The 14,120-nt window shown below is 39.4% G+C and overlaps 1 protein-coding gene across 3 annotated transcripts in view; it reads left to right on the top strand.

Annotated features, from left to right (window-relative positions):
• The window catches only part of ARHGAP29 (Rho GTPase activating protein 29), a 126,685-nt gene that overhangs the window by 83,879 nt on the left and 28,686 nt on the right, over nt 1–14,120 (top strand). For 2 of the 3 annotated variants that reach the window (XM_063428349.1, XM_063428350.1), the window contains 5 exons: nt 505–601; nt 1,663–1,735; nt 12,265–12,328; nt 13,350–13,487; nt 13,656–13,720. In XM_063428349.1, the coding sequence (XP_063284419.1) occupies nt 505–601; nt 1,663–1,735; nt 12,265–12,328; nt 13,350–13,487; nt 13,656–13,720 (437 nt within the window). Of the gene's footprint in view, nt 1–504; nt 602–1,662; nt 1,736–11,442; nt 11,495–12,264; nt 12,329–13,349; nt 13,488–13,655; nt 13,721–14,120 lie in introns of those variants that run through there. The other variant, XM_063428351.1, reaches the window with a different exon arrangement.

The raw sequence follows: 14,120 nt of genomic DNA on the forward strand, positions 1-14,120 counted from the left end.
CAAGTGCCCACATGGAAACTTTCAATGTGATAACCACCATTCTGGAGTTGTTTAACGATAAGACATGGCAATATGTGTTCTATGTTCCAAAAGGAAGTCTCCTGCTTCTAACACACACAAGCCTGCATATTTGTATATTCAGCTGAAAAATGTAGCTCACATATTTTCGTATTTGCACGTTTTGATTTTCACAAAGGAGAAATGCTGTATTTGTTTTACTTGTTTATTTTGTTGTTAACCTTGAAACAATTGTATTCATTTTATCCAAGATTTTGTAGGTAAAATTAGTAACTTATTGTAACAATTTAAGATCTGTTTACTGTACAGTGGATTTTAATGTTGTTAACTTTGTCACATATTTTGCCATCACTGTGGATCCAAATAATCACTTTGCGTTTGTTTTGTTTTGTTTGCTTTTTCAAGTTATATCTGATGTTATGAGAGTCTCTGAATAAATAAGAAATTCTAATATTAATCCATATATTTGTTTTATGTTTTTTTCAGCTGTGAATTTTAAAAACGTTAATGAAGACAACAGGAGAGAACATTTCAGTGAAATCTTTTCATCCATCGACAATTTAGCTTTTACCTTCGGAAACGTGTAAGTAGGATTGTGAGTGGGTGTTAAAGGAAGACTATTAGCACCTTAACTTCTACAGCTTTTTGTAGTGATTATGCTGCAAAGCACCTTTGGGTGCCTTCTCCTGTATTCTGTTGAACCAATTTCAAAAAATGCAACTCTCACAAATCTGACACTCCGATAATGCCGTGTTTTAATTTCAGCATTATTTGTACAAAGTTCATCTAACCTTGTATGAGCATGTAAGGTTGCAACTTAAAGCACTGTCTGAGTGACAAGCACTGGGCTTGGCTTTGGATGCTGGGAGAGCTTGTATTTTTATATTAAACAGCTGTAATGAATAAAAGGTGTGAAAACCACAATTGAACTGCTTCAGGCTAATGTGTCTCTGTAGATTTTGAAAATTATTAGCAGCTAATGTTACCAGTACACTTACTCATCAATTAACTGGGTGCTGCTAATGCAGATCATACTTGGGTTTTGCCCTACAACTGTCAAATTTGAGGTCTTGGAGATCATTGTGTTTTCACAAGAGCGTTTGTATACATGCCACTGAATGTGTACCACCGATAAGCTTTGTTACATCACATACTTAACATGCATTCTTCACAACTACCACAAATGTATTCATCTCTTGGAACATGGTACAGATAGGGGGGGGGGGGGGGGGGGGAGGAGGAGAGTGGCATCTTTGTATGCAGTTATGTATTTAGACTTTTGGCTGTCTTAGGCTTAGGCTTGTATCCTTATAAGCATTATTTCCCCACAACTAGCAATTCATTATAGCCTACCTCATACAAAGACACAGTCTTATACATGCATAGATACACACATTAACACACAGTCACATGCATACGATGATGCACACCTGCACAATTAATTTCTTGTGCTTCTCTCTATCTCTGTCTGTCTATGTATCTCTATATAGACCTATTAATAAGGTTACTTTACATTCTAATGCTTTACTGTGTAAAAAAAAAAGTTACCTTATTGTTGAGATGCTAGTCATTTATTTTAATGGGGGAGAGAGAATTAGACCACATAGTATGTGCCATTGATTATTTTATCTTGTTTCTTTTCAGTGTATCAGACTTCCTTATGGGAGATGTAGACAGTGGGTCAACATTGGGACTTCTTTCATCACGTCGAAGTCGGGTTTGTGTTAAACTCCTTCATTTCACTACATAAGTTTAATTTCCTTTAAAAACCAAGATTTGATTACTTTGCATGGGAACGTCAAGTTTAGCAACATAAGGTTTGCTTTACTGGGGGGAACAGTGTTTTCCAAGCAGGAATAAAGGATGATTGCCTTATACGCATATCACACCTTTCTAGCAGTAGATGCAATTTCATGGTCACATAGAGACAAATACATTTTTATTTTAGGGTTATTCAGAGTTTTCCCAGTAAATTTATCTCTAAAATAGAAAAATGTATCTGCAAGAACACTATTAGTTCACAGGTTCACCTTCATTGTTCACATAGAACACAAAGTCTTCGCTGATTCTTTTGATTGGTAAATGCTCCATGACAAGAACTTGTCTCTAGAAATCCTTGTTGACTTACGTATACATGTGCAAGCACTTCTCATTCAGTACGTGTGCCACAATGTATATTCCCATACAATGTCTGCAACGCATATCACATTAAACCTTAATGCTCAACAGGAATTCCTGGGATCCTTATAGTGCTGCCATTCAAATTTAGGGAAGACGAGCTTTGGCTGAGAGATCTCAACCAATTCCTGATCCTTGCAGACATCTCTAGTCATCTGCAATTTCTGTGGATTTTACACAAATACATTCAATCCCTCAAAATGGGATCAGAAATGGATGGTTCAACTCCAGCCTGTACCTTTTAATTAAAAAAAATAACTATATAGTGTATTTCGATTGCTTCATTTCCTGCTAAACATCATTGCCGATTGATGTTAGATTCTTGGATATGTGAATTAGCTCATTTTTATCTGCCATCCAGGTCATTTCCTGTTCAAGAAATTGGTTGTCTCATATGTACAGTGGAATGTTTTAGTATTGATTTTCTGCCCACAAACAAATGTCAGTGACACTAAACCTTGACCTTGCTATTTACCCAATAAAGGAAACTGGAAAAGAATAATTTCATTTCCGGAATTCTTATGGCGGAGAAAAATGTCTTACTGTGTCAAAGTACAAAATGATACACTGCCTCTCTGTAAAAAAAAAACAAAAAACAAAGAATGGAAAATATAAATTTCCAGTTTTAATAAGATTTATTTTTAAATAATAAAACCTATGCGTATAATCAGTCCTTGTCAATGTCGTACAGACACTCTCTTGTGATATTGTGGGTGGCATGGGGCTTATAACTGTGGTCCTATATGCTAATCTCTCCTGCCATAAGGGACTGAATCGGTCCCTGCAATATAACCGCAGAAAGAGCATGTGTCTTTTTCAAGTCGTTTTCAGCATAGAAGGCTTTGTTGATCGAATAGCATATATGCTGCGCATTGACTTAATAGGATAGTGGAAAAACATTCAGGATGCATAATTAATAAGCACCCCACAAAAAAATTCTGATCTTATATCCTCGCATGTTAAGTAAAAATCAGTGAGATATTTATTTAACATGCTTCTAGCAGATATTAGTTAGAATTCTGGAAACTAATGAAAACCTAATTATCTGTTTTACAATGGCAAATGAGCCAAATCCATTACAAATTGCCAGTGTTTTTAAAGAATAATGTTTTATCAGAAGCATGTTTGCTTTAGCGTTTTATATTCGATAAAAACTATTTTATGTGTGAGCCAAATGTAACTGCTCCTGGATCCTGTGGCCTTGCTGTTGCTAAGAATGTCTACTTTGCCTTTGCATGTAATTGTATGAGTTGAATGTTAAAGTGCACCATAATGACAGTCCACTGTTGTAGTTGCGGAATTCGTTATGGTGCCAGAATTGCCATTGTGCCCTCCAACAATAATCTGTCAAACCAGTTTAGAAAGATTTGTCGACTTACTTGGATACTATGGGTGCATGCACCTCCTGCAGGAGAAGCTTCGCTAAGGAGGTGTGATACAGGACCTCACTAGTTGTCAAATAGTTCTAAAACATTTTGACAAATTACTGTGGGCGGGTGCCAGGCCATTCCTGGCACCATAAATTATACTGCAGTCTGTAGTGTGCACGGTGCTTGGAGTAGCAATGTAATAAGTAGCTCTAAAATAATGTTTTTTTGATGTCTCAAAAATCTAATTAACACTATAGTGTTAGGAATGCAAACCTCTATGACTAAACGCTATAGTTCACCTGTCTGTAGTCATATACAGCAACCGCCTTCCCTTTTGCCCAATAAATAATTAAAAAAAATATATATATATATATGTTTCTACTCGCCTTTTTCCATGCTGCTGGCCTCTTCGCCTCCTGCATCCTCATCTAGGAGGCATGGCATCCTCTGGCAATGGTCCAATCCCATTCTTCTTATAGAGAAGCATTGGGGATCTAATGTGCATGTGCATCAAAGGAAAGCATTAAATCCAATGCTTTCCTATGAGCTGCATCGTCATGTGACCGTTTTACTCTACCGTTTTGCACAGAAGCACCTCTAGTGGCTCTCAGTAGGACAGACACTAGAGGTGTGTTTAACGTTCTGCAAATGGCACTTTAACCATGAAGGGTTAAACATACCGCACAATTGCGCTCAGACTGCTTCAGTAACATAAAGTTGTCTAGGTTACTTTAGTGGTTCCTTGTTTTGCTCTCAACAAAGAAAAAACAGTCACATACCAAGAAGGTGCCTAATTTCACATAACATTTTAAAGCAGAGCTATCACTTCCCAGGAAATGTAATTATGTTTACCTATCCCCGTTATCTAATAAGACTTGTGTAAAGTTCTATTAAATGTGCTAATCAACACTTCTTATCCTACAACTGAGTGCCTCTATTTTAACTCCCTGTCAATGTTCTGAGTTCTGTGCTTTGCACCTGGCAGTCGGCACAGAGAACGCATGCAGTAAAGATAATAAATTAAACAATCAGGGTTATTCTGTTAATGGCCTGAAAATGAACCTGTAAAAAGTTACTTGGGTTAAATTGACTCCAAATACATTGAATACATCCTGTATCACATAAAATAAATGATGTATTCAATGTAAACTATCGAGATCATCTTCCCTCGTATCCGTTCCAGCACCATCATGTTTTTGTGGGTGTTACCTTTGTGTAACACCCACCTCCAGCCACTCTTCTGCTTTTCCTCTGGGCTTCCTTGATTGACACTGCTTAAGATTCTTTTGTTACTAGCATGCTTGCATCTGATTAGAGTGACCTCGGTCACTCTGTTCCTGTATTTCCTAGCCATCAACTAGGAGTGTCGACTAGGATTTTCCATAGCAACCACTGCACATGCAATATTTTCTGCTCTCCCTTGGCAGAACAAATTCTCGGCATAGTCTACGACAAAGATGTATATTTAAATGTTTTTCTCCCAATCTATAAAATTAATAGCAAATCTTCAAGCATAATGTATAGATAACATTTTAGTCTCTTTCTAAAGAGCAAAAATACCAAGGAGGAAGATCTAGAGAGAGATAGGGTACTCCTAATCTCTACTCCAGATCGACCAAGGCTGGAAACCCCTTCCTAGCTGTAATGCTAAAACTTAACCTTTAATAGGATAGAATAAAACAATGTGAACACTTCTAGAAAAAATAATAATAATAATATTAACAGTGAAAAAAAAAAAAAATAATAAATAAAAAATAATGAGTGGTGCCTTTATAACTGTGGTAATGGACAATAGCACAAATAGAATAAATCAACTCGTTGTCCTTGACAACCACCTAAAGGTCGAGATCTAAAGTCCAAACTAGTCACTGATCAGGGATGGTAACGGGAGAAAACCAGAGTGATACTTCACATGCCCTCAAAAAGGTACCTATATAGGAGGGCTAAAAAGTATTGAAAACAAGTGCTCACAAGCAACAATGTTGCACAGATAGCAAGTAACACTGTGGGATAAGTCTTGTAGCAAAAACATATATACGCCAAAACTCCCATTCAGTAAAAATACAGGAATCCCCCCCCACATCCAGCAGGGTAAATGGTCTAAATAGGCTGCATAAAACGCCAAATGATAGATCCTAACTCCAGTAATCCCTCCTAATAAACCTCCAAGAACTATCAAGAACTCTGGATCAGTGCATATAAACTAGACTGACTAAAGTCACGAAATCTGGAACCACTCCTGACTAGACTACCTAACACGCGTTTCAGCGCTTCTAAATGCGCCTTCGTCAGAGGTAAAGCGTCTACTAAAGAGCATATGTAGCTTGAGGCATGACAGGTACCTGTTTAATTTGCAATTATTTTGAATTTTCAGGGTTATTTTTCTGTCATATGGTGGCAGTCACATATGGGCTTTGCTCCTCCCTGTGGACAAGACTTTTAACAAGTTATTTAAAAAAGGATCCTCCCCCTTTGGGTATAAATGCTCAGACCGCAAAACCTACCCCAGTCTTCTTTCTTGTCCCCATAGGGATGGACAGGACTTCGTCGTTTGGTGAGACACACAGGATGTTGTCTGGGGGTTCCGGTCCGAGAGCTGCCCGGGTGGTAAGCTGAGTGGCCCATGCTCCGGTTTTTTTCACGTTACGGAGCATACAGAGGTCTGTAATTTATGCCGAGAAGGTTTCCGGCAAATACTTCCGGGAGGCGGAGCTCGCTCTGAGCAAGCGCACAGCGGTGGAACGCACGCCCGGGTGGTGTTTGCGTTCCACCTAAGCTTCCAGGTGCGCAAAGACGCATGCGCAAACGGAAGCTTAGAGATATACATCGAAAAAAAAATAAAAAAAAAAACGCGAAAATCTGAATTTAAAAGCTGTGCTGGTACCCACTGACAGCATGATGCAGATCAGAAGAGGTACGCCGTGTCACCTGCCCCCCCCCCCCCACCGCACACGGCTCAGAGGTATTTTGAGGTAAGATTTACAGAAATAGATCTTTACTTTGAAATACTTTCTGAAGAAGAAAATACATTCTAAGAGCCTCCGTTTAATTTCACAGATATGTCTAGTCCACCTGAGATGGATAAGGAGAAACCAACCCCCGCGCCTAGAAAGGCTACGGTGAAGTCCAAGCATATTGTTTGCAGCGAATGTGCAACTCCTCTCCCAGACGGGTCTAGGAAGAAAATATGCAGTCTGTGTACTGCAAACTCGTTGGAAAGAGAGAAGCAAAAGGATATGCAATCTTTCCTATCCTGGTTCCAGGAGAGTTTGTCCCAGACCTTGGACACGATTAAGGAGTCTAAAAGGGTAGAAGCCCCAGTCAACAAAAGATCAATAAAAGAAAAAGAAATTCTTCATCTGGATCATCTTCAGGAGAATGTTCTTCTTCTGTCGAATCAGAGGATTCAGGTTCCTCATCCAGTGAACCAGTGGGGTTTCCTTTAGAAGCAATCCGTAAATTTATTAAGGAAGTGAATCTGACCATCCTACCTCAGGGATCAGAAAATCCTAAGAGAGGTTTTTTTGCGCAACAGAGCCTAGTTGATTCTATTTTTAGGGAATGGAAAAACCCGGAAAAACGTGCCTTTATTTACAGACACTTCAAGGATATCTTTAGGCTGGCTAGCGACGTTATGTGGGAAGATCTCCCAAAAGTTGATGTTCCGGTGGCACAGATTGCCAAGAGAACCACTATCCCTATAGGGGAAACTGCAGCTTTAAAAAATCCCATGGATAAGCGAGCTGAAACCTCGTGTAGGCGAGCTTATCAGACAGACGGTTTCCAATGTAAAGCCCTACTGGCAGGGGCAGCAGTAGCCAGAGCGAATGAAGTTTGGCTAAATCTAGTACAAGAAAATTTTTCGTCTGGCCAGGTTGATGATCTTAGTCACATGTTTCAGAACATGCATTTAGCAAATGAATTCCTTTTGGATATGTCAGTAGAAGTGATGAAATTAGCCTCCAGGATCATGGGTTTGACTTCGGTGGCAAGACGTGCCCTATGGTTGAGGTCCTGGTCGGCAGATACAGCGTCCAAGGCAGTCCTTTGTGAACTTCCTCTGGAAAAAGCTAAATTGTTCGGCGCTCCCTTAGAGGAAATCATACGTCAAATGTCTGAAACCAAGAAGGCACTTCCTCAAAATCGAAAATTCTCCTGGAGACCAGGCTACAGGAATTATCAATCCAGGGGTAGGCGACCCTTTCAGGAAAGACCACACTACTTTCAAAGAAAGGAAAAAAACTGAAAATTTGAACAGAGTAATGAGGTCAAAAGAACCTTCAGAGACAAAGGGAAACGTTTTTGACGCCAGAGGTGTAGGAGGACGACTCCAATACTTTTTCCCGGTGTGGGAACAGACTGCAAAGGATCCTTGGGTTCTAAAGATTATCCGAAAGGGACACAAGATTGTTTTTCGGGAAAAGCCAAGATCAAGGTTTCTACTATCATCCTACCAGTCCACAAAGAAATCTCGAGCTCTAGATTGTCAGACCAGGTTGCTTCTTCACAAAGGGGTTATAGAAAGAGTGCCACAGAAACAGGAATTTCGAGGAGTCTATTCAAGACTGTTTCTCGTTCCAAAACCGGACCACTCATTTCGGCCCATTCTGGATTTGAAGAGGATAAATCAGTTTATCCCTTATCACAGATTCCGTATGGAATCAATCGCATCAATTTTTCCCCTATTGCAAAAAGGAGACGTTATGGTAAAAATAGACTTAAAGGATGCGTATCTACATGTTCCGATAGCCACCGCTTCAAGGAAATATCTAAGATTTGCAATAAGAAGAAGAAGTCACACCGTTCATTTCCAGTTCAGGGCACTACCATTTGGTCTGTCCTCCGCTCCAAGGATCTTTACCAAAATCCTGTCTCCTCTAACTGCTCATTTAAGAGAAAAGGGTGTTTCAATTGTCCCATATTTAGACGACTGGCTGCTAGTGGCACATACCGAAGGTCAACTGCACGAGGATCTGCGGATCACTATAAGGTTTCTTCAGGACCATGGTTGGATTTTGAATCTAAAAAAATCAGTTTGCGTTCCAACAAGAGTGATAGAGTTTCTCTGTTTCAAGATCGATTCAGCCTCCATGTCGATATTTCTGCCCAGACGGAAAAGAATAAAGATCCGAAAATCGATTTCCAACCTCCAAAGGATGAAAAATTGTTCCTTCAGAGAGGCCATGAGTGTTTTAGGGCTTCTTACGGCCACTTTTCCGGCAGTCAAATGGGCAAGATCAAAGGTCAGACCTTTACAGTGGAACATCCTGACTTCTTGGTCAAAGAAGGAGGAAGATCTAGACAGAAGATTCCTACTGTCCCCTCTGGTAAAAAAGCAGCTAGATTGGTGGATAACCTCAGAGTGCCTTTTAAAAGGCTTGTCCTTTCTACCAAAGGTTTGGCTTATAGTCACCACAGACGCTTCAAACGCAGGTTGGGGAGCCCACTTAGGCTCCACCATGTTCCAAGGAAAATGGTCTTCCAGAGAAGCAGAGGAATCGACAAATTTCAAAGAATTGTTGGCGGTTCTGTATGCTCTTCATCACCTCAGACCTTGGTTACTTCAAAGAGCAGTCAAGATACAGTCAGACAATCGCACGGTAGTCTCGTATATCAATCGACAGGGGGGAACCAGAGCAAGAAGGCTTTACAGTCTTTGTACAGAAGTTATGGAATGGGCGCAGAGAAATCTGGAAGACATTGCGGCAGTCTACATAAGAGGCAGCGACAATGTAATAGCCGACGATTTGAGCAGGGGAAAGTGGGACCAGAAGGAATGGTCTCTAAACCCGGATGTTTTCAGAATCTTGACTGGGAAATTCGGAGTACCAGAAGTAGATCTGATGGCAAGAGAATCAAACAAGAAGGTTTACCACTTCGCCTCCCTATTCAGAACAGATCAACCCAGTTGGATAGACGCTCTATCAATAGGGTGGGATTTTCAGCTGGCTTACATCTTCCCACCTCTGCCCCTGATCCCAAAGGTCCTCCTCAAGATAAGAACGGACAGGGCGAGGATATTGGCGATAATCCCTTATTGGCCAAACAGAGTCTGGTTTGCGGCCCTAAAAAAGATGACTATCAGCTATTGGGAACTTCCCATTTCAGTTCATCTCATTGTGAACAGGAACCTACCCTTGAATGTACTAGAGATGTTCAGGTTGACGGCTTGGCTACTGCAAGGCTGATCCTTCGAAACAAGGGATTCCAAGATGAGAGAATAACGGTCTTACTCCGCGCCACTAGAGTATCAACTTCTAAGATATATTTTAGAATTTGGTCCAAGTTTCTGCACTGGTGTAGGGATCACCGGTTCCCGATATTACAACCATCAATTGATAACATTCTTCAGTTTTTGCAAGAAGGCTTTGTCGCTGGCCTGGGAGTCTCAACTCTCAAGGTTCAAATATCAGCTTTGAATTTTTTTCTTCTTAAGGATTTGGCAGCAAATGTTTTTGTCAGAAGGTTTTTTAGGTCCATCAGCCTCAAGAGGCCTCCTAAATGATCAGTGTTTCCATCATGGGACTTGGCCCTAGTCCTCCAAGCCCTTACTGCTACCCCGTTTGAACCTTTGGAGGAAGTTCCTTTAAAGATTTTATCTCTAAAGGTTTTGTTTTTGGTGGCCATCACCTCAGCCAAAAGAGTGGGAGAACTTCACGCCCTATCCTCCTCAGACGAATTCACCATTTTTCATGAGGACAAGGTGGTTCTTTACCCGAGACCATCATTTCTTCCTAAGGTTTTATCTTCAAAGAATGTGAACCAACCTATTATTTTACCTTCTTTTTTTAGTGCACCCTCATCTCTTCAAGAACACAGATGGCAAAAGCTGGACGTCAGAAGAGCGTTGCGTATATATTTACACAGAACTAAGGAATTCAGAGTTTCGGATCACCTGTTTGTTAATTTTCAGGGTAACTTAAAGGGTAAGGTGGCTTCCCGTGGTACTTTATCTCGTTGGCTTATTCAGGCTATCGATTTGGCATATTCTTCCTCAGGTCTTCAGTCTCCTGCTGCAATCAAGGCCCATTCTACTCGAGCTATGGCTACCTCATGGGCAGAAAGAGCACTTGCTTCTCCAGAAGTCATTTGCAAGGCAGCATGTTGGTCATCTTACAACACCTTTATCAAGCACTACCGGCTAGACATTTTCTCTGCCTCTGAAGCTGCCTTTGGGCGTAAGGTGTTACAAGCCGTCGTGGCATAGGTCCCGCCCAGAGGGATTCTTGCTATATCCCATATGTGACTGCCACCATATGACAGAAAAAACAGAAATTTTTACTTACCGTAAATTCTTTTTTTCTTAATATGGTGGCAGTATTATTACCCTCCCTCTTTATTAAATAATTTTTGCATTGGATATTTGCTTGGTCTGGTTTTTTTACTTGTCACGTACTGGGGTAGGTTTTGCGGTCTGAGCCTTTATACCCAAAGGGGGAGGATCCTTTTTAAATAACTTGTTAAAAGTCTTGTCCACAGGGAGGAGCAAAACCCATATGTGACTGCCACCATATTAAGAAAAAAAAGAATTTACGGTAAGTAAATATTTCTGTTTTTTCTAAAGTGAGAATTGAAAGTGAATGCAAAGGTTAAAGGGGCACTATAGCACCAAAACAAATTTAGCTTAATGAAGCAGCTTTGGTGTGTAGATCATGCCCCACGCGGTCTCACTGATCAGTTCTCTGCCATGTAAGAGTTAAATAACTTGGTTTATACAGCCCAAGTCACAACTCCCTGCATGTGACTTACACAGCCTTCCTAAACATTTCCTATAAAGAGCCATCTAATGTTTACCTTCCTTTATTGCAAGTTCTGTTTTATTTAGAATATCTTATCGCCTGCTCTGCTAAAAGCTTGCTAGACCCTGCATTAGCCTCCTGAATGTAATTCAAGCTTGATTTACAGAGCAGGAGATGCAACATTTTAAAGTAAGTTACATTTCATTGAAGCTGAAACCATTTTGTTTTCATGCAGGCTGTGTTAGTCACGGCCAGGGGAAGTGTGGCTAGGGCTGCAGAAACAGAATCAAATGTGATTTAACTCCAAAATGGCAGTACATTTAGCAGTGAAACTTCAGAGGCATGATCTATAGACAGAAAATGCTCCATTAAGCTCAAGTTGTTTTGGTGAGTGTAACGTCCCTTTAAAATAGCTGGACTGCAAAATTGTCTGTCTGTTATGCTTTCAGCTTGGCTACTCTGGTCGTAGTACAAGATTCAGGTTTAATATACTTTAGTGCATAGCCCTGTTAATAATTATTTTTATCCTCCTCATTTGAAATGTTCTTGTTTGTCCTGCCTGAACTGAATTATGTTATTTGCTAACTTTTTAATACAAATTTTAAAGAAAATATGCATCACATAATAAAAATGTTAACAAGTTATAGGTGATTTTCAGTGTAGTAATCATCAATGGTGCAATTTCCTGAGAAGTGACGGTTCCCCTTTTAATGCTATGGAATTTTTTTAAAGCAGAATAATGTTCTACATGTGACATAGAGTTTGTTCCCTAAGTATCGAAATGGCAGCTACCTTGTGAAATTTTTTTGGAAATTGATTCCCCCCCCCCACTAACTTGGCTTGTTTGAATTTTCAACTCACTCTTCAAATAAATCCCAAGATATATAAAGCTGTTGTTTCTCATAGAGGCAGCTTGCGAGTGTCTCCTCTAATTTGCTTAATTTTCTTTTACATGCAAGTCCTTTGAAAATCTCTCTGTGGATGAAACAGCAGGATCATTTCACGAACGAGATGAGCTACAAGGTAATAAACAAAAATTTTAAAAAAAATAACAAAATAGTGATACTTGTTTCTGGATTGCCTTCCAATACAAACAAGGCCAAACCTTGAAATGCTGTTATGAGGCATTCAGTAAACTGGTAACATTATTTATTAAATGCATATTTTTTGTCTTTTTTTTGATGGTTAAGTTTAAAAACACTGAAGCTGTATTACCAATTGAATGTGATTTTATGCAGATCCACTCGCCTTGCCTCACTTACCTTACACTCTAAACCTCTATACAGTATGATGTCCCAGCACAAAAAAAGTTGAAACAAGGTGTTGTGATTCCTGTAAAAAAATAAAAATAAAATCGTATTTTTGCATGATCATCCAGTGAGCAGATGAATTCTTGCACATTTTGTACCTGGCACACCTGACATGTCTGTTCATGGAGACACCAGATGTTATGGTTTGTTTTATATCTGCCATAATCTACATTTTTGTAATTGCCAACATTTGGAAAAGTTGGTGCCATACTGATAATATCTGCTACTCCTCCCTGTGGGCAGTGTTTTAAAGGGACACTTTAAGCTCTGTACTGGGACAGCTAGCTTTTACAAAGCTTTACGTTATTTTTCAAATGCTGGTTGTTTTTTGTTTTCTTGCATATTTAATATCAACTGTCAGAATCCTGGCTGTTTTGAAAACTGCTATTGCCAACTGTAGTATTTATTACTTTTTTTTTTTTCTGTTTTCTTTTTCCACTTTTTTATTTATTTTTTGTTTGGGAAATTTTTTCACACAGAAATAGGGTCATTAAGGTGCACAAACGTTCTAGTAGTCATATGGCAGACGACACGCTCATCTTCGTTGCTGGTGATTCTGACCCTTTCTTTTTCAAATCCCTGTCAATACTATTTAGTGTCAACCGGCATTAAAGAACAACTCAAGATCACAGTTACTTTAGCATTCACCGTTGGCTGACACTGCTTTCAGAAACAGCGTGGCGCTTTCCATAGAATTCTGTTCACGCCTCCCTGTTTTTTGTTTTTTTTTGCAGGCAACCTTCGTGCAGAAGATCTTGATAACATGCTACTACAGAATGACAGTGGCATCGAATCTGCATTATCTTATGCTAAAGCTTGGTCGAAATACACCAAGGATATACTGGCCTGGGTAGAAAAAAGGCTTAATATGGGTGAGTGGCTTCTCTTGGTCTTTAATGAGCTTTGGAATTAAATATGTGGCTTGGCATGTGCCTCAGACTGTCAGTAATGGGATTTCTAAATAACTAGATGTTTTCCTGCAGCATTTAGGATTGTGTTGTCGTTCATTTCATATTGCTCAATTCACTTTTTACCCTTAGAAGCTGAAACTGCTCGCAATCTGATGAAAATGGCTGAAGCTGCAAAATCCATAGTTGCTCCCCAGGTAAGGGTCTGCAACATTTTTCAGTCTGATGAGAGATATACAAATTGTGAAACCAGCTTGGCCAGATATCAACTTTAAAAAAAACAAACAAAAAACATTTTTTTTTTAAATACAATATTGTGAAAAGCAAATGACTATTCATAAACTGTGGCGAGTTGATGGTGACAATGTTTTTGATATCCTCGGAAGTTGTGTGTATGCATGCACACTTGTAAACTATAATATTTCAGTACACTTGCAGCCAAGTTATTTGGTAATATATAATATAGAATTAGGTTTATTGCTTAAAGAGAATCTGTAGTCAACATTTTGTTTAAATATAAGTTCATAGAAACCTTAAGTGCATAATTTATGTATACTTTATAGAGTAAAAATACTAATTTAAAAGGCCAAGTGTTCA

Source organism: Pelobates fuscus, chromosome 7 (assembly GCF_036172605.1).
Source record: "Pelobates fuscus isolate aPelFus1 chromosome 7, aPelFus1.pri, whole genome shotgun sequence".
Classification (NCBI taxonomy): Eukaryota; Metazoa; Chordata; class Amphibia; order Anura; family Pelobatidae; genus Pelobates; species Pelobates fuscus.